We start from the raw sequence: 15,326 nt of genomic DNA on the forward strand, positions 1-15,326 counted from the left end.
TTTGAATGGCTGCTCGAACCGTGGCATAAGCAGAGTCATAATCCTCCACGAATTGATCAGCGGCAAAGATTTTCTCTTTTGTTTGCATCAGTGGAGTTGGTAAAGATCTACCATATACAATTTCGAAAGGAGCTTTTCCAGTGGAGGAATGAATTGTGTTGTTATAAGCAAACTCCACAAGAGGAAGGAATTTCTCCCAAAAGGTTTGCTGCTCATGCACATAAAAATTTCAGCAAATCCAAGAGTGTACTATTCATAACTTCAGTTTGGCCATCCGTTTGAGGATGAAAAGTTGAGGAGAAACTTAGAAGAGTTCCAAGGTTCTCAAACAAAGCCTGCTAGAAGTTACTAGTGAACTTTGAGTCTCTATCTGATACTATAGACTTGGGCATGCCATGGTGTCTAAAGATGTGTCTAATAAATAAATGGGCAGCTTCACGTGCCTTGAGATTCTTTCTGCAAGGAATGAAGTGGGCTTGCTTGCTGAATCGATCTACTATCACCCAAATCATGTCATGATTTTGATTGGTCCTGGAAATTCCTGTAATGAAGTCCATGGTGATGTGTTCCCATGGTCTCTCAGGAATCGGTAGGGGCTGAAGTAAACCCTTGGGTATTCCTCTCTCATACTTAGCTTTTTGACATGCGAGACAAGCTGAAATGTAGGCAGCAGTTTCCTTTTTCATGTTAGGCTAGTAGAAAAATTTATCCATGGCTGAAAAAGTGGCCACAATACCCCTGTGACCAGCATAGGGTGGGTTATGGCTTTCCTCCATCACTTTAGATCTAAGCTACTTTGTGATACATAGTTTGTTCTCCATGAATAAATAGCCATCCCTGATGTGTTAGGCATGATGGGTGCCTCCATCTTTCAAATGTGCCCATGGCTGAGCAAAATCAGCATCTCCCTCATAGAATTCTTTGAGGGCTGTTAGCTCATCATGATGGGGAACTGAAATATGGTGAAGCCATGGTCTACGAGAAAGGGCATCAGCCACTACATTCTCTTTTCCAGGAGTATATTGTATCTGAAAATGAAATGATTGCAGAAAGGTAGACTATTTCATATGTCTCTCTCTGATCAGAGGTTGAGTTAGAAAATATTTAAGACTTTCATGATCAGTTTTTACAAGAAAATCTATCCCTAAAAGATAATGTTTCCAAAGTTTGAGAGCGAGAATTACAGCTAAGAGTTCTTTTTCATAGATATCATATTGAAGTTCAGCATCTCTTAGCCGTCGGCTTTCAAAGGCCACAGCATGACCATCCTGTTGGGATATCTCAAGGTGTATGCCTCAGGCACACCTTGGTTTCTATGTGTGTGTGCTAGAGGCACAGTTAGGTGCCCATAAGCACAGTTAGGTGGTGGTAGAAGCCACATAGGATGATTGAGAGAATCCAGGAGCAGATTGAGGAGATGATTGTGGAGCTCTGAAGTCATCAGTGATGTCAGTGATCATGTAAGAGGTGCCTACTTAAGGACCTCATCTTTCTTCATTCTATAAGCAAGATTTCTGAGTTTGTGTTCACTCCGTGCTTTCTTTTCAGTTTACCAACATGGTATCAGAGCCCTTTGATCCCCCTTGAGCCCATTCCTGCCACATCATCTTCTTCTTCTTCCTCTTCATCTTCACCATTTCTTCTCTTTCTTCCCAAATCTTGCTAAAGCTTGTTCTCCCTCAGTTCTCCGCCATTCTCCAAGCCCTTCCTGCTGGAGATACCCCTTGTTTGGGCGAACCTCCACCTGCAAGCAATTGAAAAAAAAACATCTCTGCTGGCTGCCATTCTCCAAACAGCGCATTTTTTCGTCATTCTTATGTTGCAAAATACTCCCTGCTTGCTGCGCCATTGCTCGAGCCCTCTTAGGAGTAGATGGCGACCTGAAGACGAACATTTTGAGTCATTTTTCAGCTCATTTGGTTCAGTAACGAAGCAGAAATCGTCAAAACTCAGGTTCAGCCTGCAGCAACTCCCCCGGGCAAAACAACGCGCCATTTCGCCCAACCTCCTCAGTGGATTCTCTCTGGTATATGAGCTTTCTTTTGCCTCAGAAAGCCCCTTTTTCTTTGCTTTGGAGAGTGAGATACAAGCCCTGTTCAAGCCTCTGTTTTTGACAGTTTTGACAAGGTTGTGAATGTGATGCTACATTAGCATTTCTGACGTTTTGAAGTTTTGAAAAGCATCAGTACAACTGTGGCTACAGCTTTGCTTTGAGTTGCTACACCTGGGTTTGCTTGGAAAGCTTTCATTTAGCCACCTCTGTGAAGCAAGTAAGTGAAAGCATCATTGATTGAAATTTGGTCACAAGTCTTTGCTACATTAAATGCTTATATTTTGAAGCTTTTCAGTTGTTATTCTAGCCTTGTAAGAGAGAAGACACTGCCCAATTCCTAGGTTAGACCCTCTCATGGCTTGCTTATGCAAAATATGTGGAAAGCCAAATCATAAAGCAATGTCTTGTTATGCTGCAATGGAAGAGAATGCCAACATGGCTTCCTTGCTGCAGATTGCCAAGATAATGGTTGCCAAAAAGGAAGCAACTTCAAAGACAGAAAATGCCAATCTACTTTCAGTTGATGTGCCTCCACAAGATGAGGCATCCTTTGAAGATTATGCTTTTTGAATCATCTCCATGTATGCTCCAGATCTCTCTTTTGTTGAGTCAAGGTACTCAGCCTGGATAGTCCTCCAAAATGAATGAAATAAACTATTGTGTTTTGTGTGTTTTGTAAACACCTCTGGTCACCATATGATGTAGGCCATGTGTATGTGTTTTCTCCATGGTACCTCCTACAGACATTGTGTGCATGTACATGCAGGGGAGATAACCATTGGAAGATCTTTTGTATCCCTTTTGTTTACCTTACACCCATGGGAACCCTTGCTAGCTTCAGATCCTAGCCATTGATAGATCCATGACCACCATGAGATGGCATGTGACACCTTGTGCTAGATGTATCCTTGACATAGCCTGAGGCATTTCCTTGAGGGGGGGTTTGTTGGGATATCTCAAGGTGTATGCCTCAGGCACACCTTGGTTTCTATGTGTGTGTGCTGGAGGCACAGTTAGGTGCCCATAAGCACACTTAGGTGGTGGTACAAGCCACATAAGATGATTGAGAGAATCTAGGAGCAGATTGAGGAGATGATTGTGGAGCTCTGAAGTCATCAGTGATGTCAGTGATCATATAAGAGGTGCCTACTTAAGGACCTCATCTTTCTTCATTCTATAAGCAAGATTTATGATTTTGTGTTCACTCCGTGCTTTCTTTTTTGTTTACCAACACATCCTGGGTAAGAGAAGCCCCAAGGCAATCGCCACTGGCATCAGCTCCTACTAGGAATGGTTTCCTTAAGTCAGGAATCATAAGTACATGAGCTGTAGTCAGGGCATGCTTTAGAGCATTAAAAGAGTCCTCTTATTTTTGGGTCCATCTGAACTTCATATTTTTCTTAGTGAGATCATGTAGAGGGGCTGCAAGTTCAGCAAAATGCCAAATAAACCTTCGGTAATATGAGCATAGGCCTAGAAAAGACCTTACCTCATGGGCATTCTTCAAGTCAGGCCACTGTACAATTGTCTGTATCTTGGCTGGGTCCATACAGACACCTTCTCGTGAGATAATGTGACCAAGATAGTGAATCTCAGGAAGAAAGAACTCACTTTTCTTCTCATTGATGTGAAGATCATTTTCAGCTAAGATTTGAAATACAATCTTTAGATGCTCCTTATGCTCTTCCTCATTCTTGCTGAAAATGAGGATGTCATCAAAGAAGACGGCAGTGAACTGTCTATAGTTCACTGTCTATAGTTCCTGAACAACCGTTCCATTAGCCGATTGAACGTGGCTGGGGCATTGGTAAGGCCAAATGGCATTACCATATATTCATACAGCCCAAATGTGGTTCCGAAGGCTATTTTATGAATGTCCTCAGGTACAGCTCATACCTGATGGTAGCCACTCTTAAGATCTATGCCGCTGAAATTTTCAAATCCTCCTAAACGATCAAAGATATTGTCTATACGAGGAATCGGGAAACAATTCTTAACCGTCTTTTTGTTTAAGGCTCTATAGTCTATGCACATCCTAAAGGTTTTATCCTTCTTTTGGACTAATAAGATAGGAGAGCAAAAAGGAGAACTACTGGGTTGCATCAATCCCTTGTCCAAGAGTTCTTGGACTTGCTTAAAGATTTCATCTTGTTGAGATTGACTAACTCTATATGGGGGTCTATTTGGAGGTGAAGACCCTGGAACTATGTCAATTTTGTGATCCTCTAGTCTCTCAGGAGGGAGGTGACTAGGAAGTTCCTGAGAGAAGCAACTAGAGAATTCCTGAAGGAAATCTAATCTTTCTTTTATGAGAGGATCTGACTTTTCTTCACTTGGTTGCTTATCGCGTACAAACACTAGAAAAGAACATACTCCTTTCTCAAGCAAATTGGGAGATCGTGCATGACTTACCATAGGAATGGTGTTTCCCGAAACTCCCGCTGTAATGCTCACATCTCTACCCTTATGTTGGAGGGTTAGAATATTCTTCACATAATCGATTCAGGGGTTGACTTGCTTATGCCAGGGAATGCCGAGAATTACATCTAATCCTTGAAGTGGTGCCACCATGAAGGGTAGATGATCCAAGTATCCCTGGATGTGTACTCGAAGCTTGCCGATGATGGGGTACACCTTCTCTTCTTGGTTCTTGAAGCCTGCAGTTGCCTCCAAGGCTTCTCCTTTATCCTCTGGGGCTATCCCCAAGTTCTGTGCCATCTCATGAGAAATAAAGTTGTGAGTAGCTCCACTATCGAACAAAAACAAAGCGGATTGATCCTTTACCTGACCCCATGTTTTCAACAAACTATGGGTGTCGTTTACAGCTCCCTTTTCTGGAGGTGGCTTCCACCTTGTTAACTACCAAAACTGGCTTTTTGGGGGCTGCTTCTTTGTTGCTGCTGTTTTTGGCAGCTTGAGGGCATTCGTAGAAGTTGTGGCCTTGCTCGCCACACTTGAAACACCACCCTTCGGAGTAATACTTTTGCTTCTACTGTGGAGACAATGAGCTGAAAGTGCGGGCTGCTTTCTTCGAAGGAGGCTGGCTGGCTGACTTTTGCTCTTTTGGTGCGTCCTTTGCTGTCTCCTTACTCTTTTGTTCCTTGTGTTGATGGTGTCTTCGAGAGAAGTAGGAAGGATGTCCCACTCCACCATTGTATCTCTCTTAAACTCCTTAGGCAGGAAGTGCCTCATCAAGTTCTTCTTGAAGCGCTTCCAGGTGTGGGCTTGCTGTCCAGTGTTGACCATAGCTGCCCACCAGAGTGAAGCACGGTCTTGCATGTGCAGGACGGCAAACCGGATCTTTGCCTTGTCTTCATACTCGTCCCCCTCAAAGAAATACTCGAGGTCTCGGATCCAGGCTAGCAAGACCTCGAGCTTGTCCTCTCCCTTGTACTTGGTAAACTTGAAGAGCTTATCTCCAAGAGGTACCTTATGCTTTGCATACCTTCGTCTCCGTGGACGTCTCGAAGGAGATGGACTCCGATGACACCGTCTACCTCGAGGAGGGGAAGAAGAGGAAGATCTTCCCTCCTTGTTGGAGTTGGTGTTGTCCGCACGGCCTCTTCCTTGGGATTAGGGCCCTATGTCATGAGTTTCTGCTTGGTTGCTTTCCAGCACTTGAACCTGTTGAGCAATGTTTGACAAAAAAGCACTCAACTCATGCAGGTTAGTAGGAGGGTCAGGTCCATTGGCTGCCATGATGACAAGATGACTCAATGAAGGAGAGACTCAACAAGAAAAAGCACAGAGTACAGGACCACTGCCTAAGCTCTAATACCAATGTAAACTACTCAGTGCTTTCTATCAATTCAGAGAACGGATTTTGCAGAGGCGTTTGAATGAAATGATTGCGAGTTGCCAAACACATATACTTGAACTTAAGAGATTGCAATTATGCTGGAATTCAGACTTATACAGCTTAAACACAAAGTGACATAATTGGAAATTACAATATGATTGAGGGGCCAAGACGCCCCCCCCCCCTTATCCAAGCTCACTTTATTCTTGAAAATGGAGATACAAGACTAAGGTGCAATGCACCTTCCAAACTGATGAACTCAGTGAAAGCCTAGGACCTAGATACAAGACTCAAGAGCATATGTACAAGGTAGACAACAAAAAGGAGGACTCCAAGCTCAGGTTTCAACTCTTGGCTTGCCCAATCCACAAGGAAGAAGCCTGCAACAATCACCACTTACATCCAACATTAGAGGCAAGCACTAGTTTCTGGAAAGATAGTAGAAACAACATGAAATAGTGCTGTAAATGAGATAAACTTGACAATACAGACTCCCTTCATCACTTGACCCTTTTGTAGATGAAGTCCTTGATGCCTCTGAAGCTACCTTGGGTGAGGAGAGTGTGGAAATGGGGCTGGAATGAGAACAGCTTAGAAAAACAGCCTGTAGGGTAGAGAGAGAAAGCCTTTATAAAGTGATAGCTGTAGAGAGAGAGTGCCAATGCTGATCCCAAGGGAGGGGATGTAAGAGAGGAGCTGCTGCTGTTCCAGAGGTGCACAGAAAGGCAGATTTCTGCAAGGGGAATGGGCTGGAACAGTAGAGAGAGAAATTCTGCAGTAGAGAGAGAAAGACTGCAGCAGGAGAGAGAAAGGGGCTGTGGCTGCTCCAGGCTAGGAGAAGGAGAGAGGATGCTGGTGCTGTTCCAAAAGAGCTGAGAGGGGGCAGATTTCTGAAGAGGTGGGGCTGGAACTGAAGAGGTGGGGCTGGAACAGTAGAGAGAGAAATTCTGCAGTAGAGAGAGAAAGACTGCAGCAGGAGAGAGAAAGGGGCTGTGGCTGCTCCAGGCTAGGAGAAGGAGAGAGGATGCTGGTGCTATTCCAAAAGAGCTGAGAGGGGGCAGATTTCTGAAGAGGTGGGGCTGGAACTGTAGAGAGAGAGTGTGCTGCTGTAGAGAGAGAAAGTGCTGGGGAGAAGCTGGCTGCACCCAAGGAGCTGGAGAGGTTCTGTTGCATCAACCAAAAGGAGGGAGAAGAAAAGTGACGAGTTTTTCATGTAGGGAATGAAGGGGAGAGGCCTTCTTTTATAGGCTCAGCCGCCCCCCCCCCCACTTAGAGTGGAAGGTGGACACTTGTCCCAGATTTTTGGTGGGCTGCAGTCCCAAAGAGGACAATCCACAACCTGCCCCAAATCTACCAGATTTGGGGCCAGACACTTGGCCTGCATGCCCTGCCACTTGCCATGCAATGTGCCACATGTGTGGGACAGGTGGACTGACCTGCCAGCTCAGATTCCATGTGGCAGTCTGCCACGTGTCACTCCCAAAAACCCTAAAATTTCAAAGTTGTCAGAATTCAATTCTGATCGCACCCACGGGTTCCTAACAGCTTGGACTATCTATTGACGTACTCTAAGGTCATAATTGAGCCATACTGAGCTCATTTGTTTGTCGTCTTATCTTGTATCTCCATTACTCTTGGCATGCTGCCAAGCCCACACCCAAAGCTCAAGGAACATTCTCTTGAATGGTTCCTAGGTCAGTATGCAATCTGTGCATTTGATTGGTCCCATGTTTGGGTACTCAGGTGGGGTGTGGTTTCCAGATGTCCCTCTCAAAGAGAGGCCATCACTCTTGTGGGTCACTAATGCCCATAACCCCAAGCAAGGGGGTCCACCCTCAAATGCTAGACCTAGTCCCCATTGTCCGTAACTGAACAGTAGGAAAACATTTCATTTCTTAATAAGCATACTATTGAAAAACAAAAAGAAATAGTATCAAGCAAGTGGATACATGTTGAAGCAGGATGACACACATGGCTCACCAGACACGGGGTTCAGATGGATAGGGTCCCTCCCTTTCAGTACAGTACGGATGCTCCATCCCGCGAGATGAGGTTAACCGTATCATACAGTTGGACCTCCTCCAACTCAACATAACTCAGACCTGGGGGGGGATCAGCAGCTCCCTACCAAGACTCAATTCTACCACGACCACTTCCTGAGAGTCTCGGAGGAGGGCTTCATTATCCGACCCCAGTACCTCAAGGACAAAGGAGTCTCACACGCACTGAGGATTGCCATTGGGCAAATGCGGGCTTTCATCCCATCAGCTGAGGATTGATCCGGGGAGAGTAGCATGTATACCCAGAGAGCAGCGGACCTGCATGCTATGCACAGTAGGGGTGTGCTGAGACAGAGAAGCACAATCTCTATGCCTAACCAGCCGACTACGAGATCCGAGGGTGATACCACTGCCTCTATCAGGATGGGAACAGGTTCGGCCTAGTGTCATGATTGATCCACTTCCATGACCAGGTCTACGTTGGGCTCTATCTACTTGAGATGCAGCGACACAAGGATATCCTTCTACGACAGATTAGAGATCATCAAGAGGTGGTCAGACCACAGGACACAAATATTGACCAGACACAGCCGCATGTCAGATTTCCATGCATTTGAGTCAGCCCCAGGACACAGTGGGGTGGAGGAGGAGGAGCTAGATAATATGCGGGCAGTATGGATTGCCGAAAGAGGATCGCAGAGACCACCCGTGGCACGGGGAGTAACTAGAGCACACTCGAGTGAGGTCCGACCCATCACAGCTTTTCTCAGCGGAGACCGCCAGAGACAAGGGATCACTCTGAACATAGCTTAGCGGATCCCTCCACCACCACAGCATGAGACATCCAAGCAGACGCAGATCCAAGACATTTTCATTGCTCATAGACGAGTCATCACAAAGCCGGGTTTCAGATTCTGAGTTCCAGTTCTAGCTCCAGCTCCAGCTCTCATACTTCTTCAGATAGCACATGATATGATATGATATGACATGTTTTGTACTTAATTTTGCTTGAGGTATTTAGCTCTTTATTTTAGCATTGTACTCAGCAAGGGCGCCGGCCCTTTTCTCTAGTCCTTTGTGGCTATGAGGTTTTCCCTTTGGTGTAGTCTGCATTCTGTCCGCCCGCAAGGCCTCTTGTGGACCTCTCTCTCTCTCTCTCTCTCTCTCTCTCTCTCTCACACACACACACAACACAACACATAAACCTTTGAAAGGAAATAGTTTTATGCAAGCACCACTTACATGTAACATCTTTTTGGTGCCCTCGATATGATTCTAACTCTTTCAATGTTCGGATGTCATATAACTACACAATTGAATCCACCAACATTTAGAACATTCAAACATTGCAAGCAAGAAGAGACAATAACACTATTGAACATACCCCATCAACAAGAATGTGCAGGTGATTCCGGTGATTGCACAATGATATATTTAACAGCTTTGTAGTACGAATATATACTTCACCTTGATAATTTGGTCCTTAGAGGCTGTGAGAACCCAATTTCCATTGCTATTCCACCTCACAGAAAGAACTGTATTTTTATGGCCATGCCTGAAATTAAAAATTGCAATCTAAGGGATGTGTAATCAAATAAGTTATATACCTTTGTAAAACTAGAATATATCCAATCATACAAATTTAGATTTTTTGTAATTCTAAAGTCCAAAAATCTACACAGAAAATAAAAGAGAAAACGAAGGAGAAGAAAAAAGACGTAACCAAATTTTTTGAAAAACAAAAGGAAGACATACTTAGCAAGCAAAGCAACACTTATGTCGTCATCAGTGCCCAACATAAGCAGCTATACTAGGTTTCTAAAGACTTGCGGAGTCTCTTGGGCAAACCCACTTCTTACTAAAATATTTCCACACACACACGTGCGCGCGCGCGCACAAAAGGGAGAAAGAAGAAGAAGAAGAAGAAGAAGGAAGGAGAGAGAGAGAGAGAGAGAGAGAACAAGAAATAAAGAAGGAAGAAGGTGACTGAACAAAAACAAACAAGCAAATCAAGAAACAAAATCGACCAAAAAACAGGAACGAAGACTCTCTCTCTCTCTCTCTCTCTCTCTCTCTCTCTCTCTCTCTCTCATGTAGGAATGAAAGAAAGAATTTACAGAATGAATGAAATATTTAAAACATAAAAAACTAAATGAACCCCTCACACTTATGTACTGCTTCCTACAAAGATGCAAAATTACAATCCCAACTTAGAAAGCACATGCAAATAATTTTGTATTCCTATGTTGAAATAGGAAAAGGACCCCACTTGACTCTCATTCATGCATAAAAAAGAGAAAATGGTTGGAAAGCACACAGAGTACAAAGCTCTCGACCAGTCTTAGCATCCCACAACTTGACAAGATTATCTTTAGCACCTGTAGCCAAATCAAAGGGATTTCGTCAAATCCATCCACATAAGAAAAGTTCTTATAAAACTTGAATAACAAAATGGGATATTTTATGTTGACATAACTAACCGGAAACTAGGAGTGATTTTTGAGGATGCCAATCAGCACTCTTCACATCCCAACCATGGCCTACACAATCAACAACAATAGGTTTAATATTTGATTGACATTGGATTTCCATTGCACGTTTAAATTTATGTATTTTGTAACACTCATAACTAAATCTATGCTTATCATTGACTTATATTTAACCATGCTATTTCTAAACACCACTATCTTTATGCGACGTATTCCACGTGTTGCTCATCATTTTTTTCATAGTAGTTCCAGAATAAGCAACTCCTAGGTTGAATCAGAAATGGAGCACAGCTACTAGCAGCACATTGAAAACTATAGATGCCAAGAAGGCCTTAAAATAAGCCAACCAAAAGAATTAACTAGAAGAAGATGATGATCAACATTTAAAACATCATAAAACAATTAGATCAGACAAGTAAGAGCATAGCAATAGCCTTCATTATCCATGCCTCAAGTTGATAGCCGAGCTAAAGAGACCTCCTAAAAGGTTGATTTACTCTTAACCAATTACCATAGACTTGATATTCAGCATCAACCTCGTATTATTCACTACTGTAAGGAAGAAATTCAACCTAGTATCATTCATTAATATGGTGTCCCTCGGTTGATGTTTATCAGTCCCAAGAGGAGGGTTTATACATGCACATGCTAGAAGTGGGCCAAAAAACATTCTTTCTTCCACCAAGCAACTGAAGCATGTCCTTTGGTCAGTTTCGCTCGAGCCAAGGCTTTACAGTGTGAAAATGCATGCAAGGTAGATGTTAGATGTGATTGTCAACTTGTGACTCCGTAAAAGGGAATGACTCACGTCACCATAGTTCGGTCCACTAGCATTTGCCCCACGGATACATGATTTTACTGTGCCGCCTCCTCCACTCGGAGCCGACCACTCATATCTTACCTTCATATATCAGTGGCCGTCCAAGCCATGAGGAGGGGCCCCCCGCCACCCACTCGCATTCAGATCCATTTTGACCGTGCTCTTGACCCAGTGTACATGAGCCACCGGGCTTCTAAGCTTCTAGTACTACTCGGAGATGGGATGGACCTCGCACATGCATCAGAAACCCTTATATCGGTGATACAGATGTTGCCACCAGATCTTTTCCCACGACACGATATGCACGTGTTCCAGATAGGAAGATGCCCCAAAACCCATGGTTCGACGATGAGTGCAGAGAGATGAGAGCCCACCTTACACGTGAGCGAGCACTGGGACATTTGACTTCACCAGAGGCACAACGGATCTCACGCAGAGTGACACGGCGTAAGAAGCGAGCTTTTCTCATGCACAGGATGGATGAGGTGATCGTTTCCTTTCGCGCAGGAGATCCTACTACAGGATGGGGGCTCTTGTCAGAACGGAAGTCACCCATTCCCATCACACACCCCGCAATCTGGCACACATATGCTTGCTCTGTATATAATGTCCCATGTCAGGCACCACCTGATATGTCTTCTATGCCCAGACCCACCACATGTCATTTGTTTACTTCGCAGAATGTGCGAGCTGCCCTTCTCGGGCTCGATAGCCAGCGATCACCAGATCATGAGGGCTACGCACTGAGCATTTTGCGCATGGGCAAGAGATCCTGACCTTGATCTTAGCACAGCTATTCAACAATGCCGTATGCCATGGCTACCCGCGTACCTGAAGCACCACCACCATAGTACCGATACACAAGGCAGGTGATCCCATGGACACTGGGAACTATCGCACTCTTATGATTGGCCACACTTTGGCTAAGATATATGGGTCAATACTAAAGAGGGAGATCAACAACCACACAGAGGGTCACGGGCAGCAGGCACTTGGGCAAGCGAGTTTTCGAAGACAGCACTCCACCTTGGATCACATTTTCACCTTGAGGGCTATTATTGAGGAGGCAAAGTCGAGGCATCAGAAAGTCTACACTTGCTTCGTAGACTTTCGTAAGGCATTTGGTACTATCCCAGGTTCTCGCCTGATCAAGAGGTTACAGGAGCTACAACTCCAAGAGATCATGATTTGGGGGGTATGAGTCTGTCACAGGGAGAATACGCGTCCCATGAGGCCTATCAGATTGGGTTGAGAGCACTATCGGAGTAAAACAAGGTTGCCTCCTATCACCAACTCTTTTCGGACGCTATATCGATATGATCACTTCTTTTGTCGATGGACTAGCTGGAGAGGGTTCGCTCCCCGCTAACATGATGGTGCAGATATTGATGTACGCCGATGACATAGTCCTCATATCATCCTCGGCAGAGGGACTACAGAAACATCTAGAGGCTCTGGAGATGTTCTGCAGAGAGAGAGACTTGACAGTTAACCTTGGAAAGACCAAGGTTATGATCTTCAACACCTCGCAAATTAGGAACCACTAATTGGAGGCCCTTTTGAGACCCCATTTCTCCCCTAATGTGCATGAGGAAAAAAAACCTCAAAGTAAGCTAATAAAGAACCAAGGTGGAGGCTGAAAATGCCATCTCAACCCTGAAGGAAACTCAAAGAAGAAAGGAGATCCCCTTCAAACTCTAAAAAAAGTAACTCTCCTTACAGTGGCTGCTCTGGAGGATCTCCGCATGCTTGCCCAAATGGCCATCAGAGTGTGTACTGTGTCAGTCCAAATACTGGCCATAGTCTGGGAAGGGTGAACCTCGATACCCTCCATTGCCTCTGTGCACCTGGCTCTCCAAATATGCACCTAGCTCTCCAAATATGCCAAGCTCCAATGCTAGCCAAAATCTCCCAAGACGTGTCTACTGAGGCATGAGCAGCTCTGAAAGGAGTGAGGGGAACATCCTGGAGGGAACAAGACTCCACTGAATGTCGTCGTACAATGAAAGCTGGATCTAGATCTGGATCATGTCCCTCGAAAAACACCTGTGGGCCAATAAGAGATAACGAAGCCATTGAACCCCAGGTCATATAGAAAGGGGGAGTAATATTTCAGCGACTGAGTGGAAGAGATTTGAGAGGCTACAGGTGACCATGGGATCCAGGATGATTCGGACTAAACCCTCAGTCGCCCATCAGATTATACAGGCAAAGTTTGCCATGAAGTCTCTCCATGTTGATGCCATCTTTCAGACAGTGACATTCCTCCATAGAGTCTGGGCCTTACCCCAGTGGAGACTACCGAGGTTAGCATTAGAGTCCTCCACGCGACTAGCAGAGAGCGATGTTGATACAGCATGGTATGCTCCACGTGGTTTGGTAGTCACAGCATTCAGATGGACAGACTTTCCCCTTTCAGTATAGTCTGGATGTACCACCTTGGATGATCCCACAAGATGAAATCAACCATATCATACGGTTAGACCTCCTCTAGCTCCATACATCTAGGGCTTGGGGGGAAGAGGAGTTCTCCACCAAGATCCAGTTCTACCATGATCAATTCCTGAGGATCTCAAAGCACGGTCTTGTCATCAATCCTCAGTATCTCTCGAGGACAGGAAAGTCTCACGTGCACTGAGGATCGCCATTGGTCAGTTACGAGTCTCATCACATCAGCTGCAGATTGAGGTAGGGAGAGCTGCAGGCATACCTAGAGAGCAGAGGACTTGCACACTATGCCAAATGGAGGAGATCGAGACGGAGCAACATTTTCTATGTGTCTGCCCAGTCTACTATGAGATCCGGGGACGATATCACTACCTTTTTCAGGAGGGGCATGGTTTTGGTCCACTCACACGGCTGATACATTTTCACGATCAGGTCTGTGTTGGGCTCTACCAGATTGAGATGCATCAACGGAGAAAGAAAGAAAAGAAAGAGAGAAATTTTATTAGAGTCTTCGGAAGACCGATGGGTCTATGAGACTGAAAGAAAACCTGATACAAATCACAGTAAGGGTGGAGCTGAAACGAGCATCATCACCCGTGCTGAATCCTAAGAGAGACACATTGATGCCACAAACCAGAGAGCAGCATGGACTGATGCCACAGGTCACCATCAACAGATCAAAGAGTTTTGTTACAGACTTCTATGCATCTGAGTCAGTTGCCGGTGTGGCTAAGGGAGAGGAGCTTGATGAGATGAGAGCATCATGGATTAGCAGTAGGAGTGTCTGCCATGATGCTGCCAGACGAGGGACACACTCCACTGTGACACGGAGAGAGACCAAAGCATGCACGATTGAGGTCCGGTCTATCTCAGCCCTTCTTAGAGGCGACCGCCAGAGACGAGGCATCACCCTTGTGTAGCCCACTGGATCCAGAGATCGAGGAGACCACGCCCTCCCCTACGTCACGAGACAGCTCGACAGACACAAATACGAGAGCTTCTCGCATCTCATCAGAGAGCCACCAAGTTACCTGGATATGTGGAACCTGAGCATCTACTAGAAGTGCTAGCCCTGAGCACCTGACACTCTTCTGTTATTTTGCTACTCTAGTATTTTATTCACTAGATTAGCACTTTAGCTTTTAGTTTTCAGCAAGGGTCTTAGTGAGCCCTTTGCTTCAGCCCTTAGTGGCTTTGTATGAGTTACCTTTTGGTTTTGCAAAGCAAAGGCGGGGTCCACCTCTGCCTCAGCTTTAGTCTCAGCTTCGGTTTCAACTTCAGTCTCAACTTCGATCTCAGCTACATCCTCATAGTCAGCTTCAGCGCCAGCCTCAGCTTCAGCCTCAGCGTCAGCTCCAGTTCCAGTTTCAGCTCCACTTCCATCCACAGCCTCTACAGCTACAGCTACGGGCTCTGATATACCCCTACACATGACATCGATTGCTCCACCCTCCCCTAGGATAGAGGGGTTGTCACTAACACCATCTCTTCCAACTCTCCCTTCTTCTCCCGCTACAGTTCTCTCTCCGATTATGACACCTACTTTGGAGGGATCATACACTATTTCACACTACTCGACCTTTTTCTCCCCCCTGCCTCTCAGTCAGCCCACGTTCCCACACCCAGCTGGGATCGCCTCCTCCACGCCACTATCATCTCCATAACACACCCATCTCACCCAGTCATCACCCAGCCTCCAGTCTCATCCCCACACTTT

At 45.3% G+C, this 15,326-nt stretch overlaps 1 protein-coding gene across 2 annotated transcripts in view; it reads right to left on the minus strand.

The window, feature by feature from the left end:
* LOC147898212 (flowering time control protein FY-like) overlaps positions 1 to 15,326 on the minus strand; it is a 106,298-nt gene that overhangs the window by 14,323 nt on the left and 76,649 nt on the right. For both annotated transcript variants that reach the window (XM_087379133.1, XM_087379134.1), the window contains exons 9-12: positions 10,333 to 10,392; positions 10,170 to 10,230; positions 9,320 to 9,407; positions 9,095 to 9,158 (exon numbers count right to left, since the gene is read on the minus strand). In XM_087379133.1, the coding sequence (XP_087235259.1) occupies positions 9,095 to 9,158; positions 9,320 to 9,407; positions 10,170 to 10,230; positions 10,333 to 10,392 (273 nt within the window). The remainder of the gene's footprint in view (positions 1 to 9,094; positions 9,159 to 9,319; positions 9,408 to 10,169; positions 10,231 to 10,332; positions 10,393 to 15,326) is intronic.

The sequence above is a fragment of the Dipteris shenzhenensis genome, chromosome 9 (assembly GCF_047967505.1).
Source record: "Dipteris shenzhenensis isolate YYH24624 ecotype China chromosome 9, Dip_SZ_1.0, whole genome shotgun sequence".
Taxonomy (NCBI): Eukaryota; Viridiplantae; Streptophyta; class Polypodiopsida; order Gleicheniales; family Dipteridaceae; genus Dipteris; species Dipteris shenzhenensis.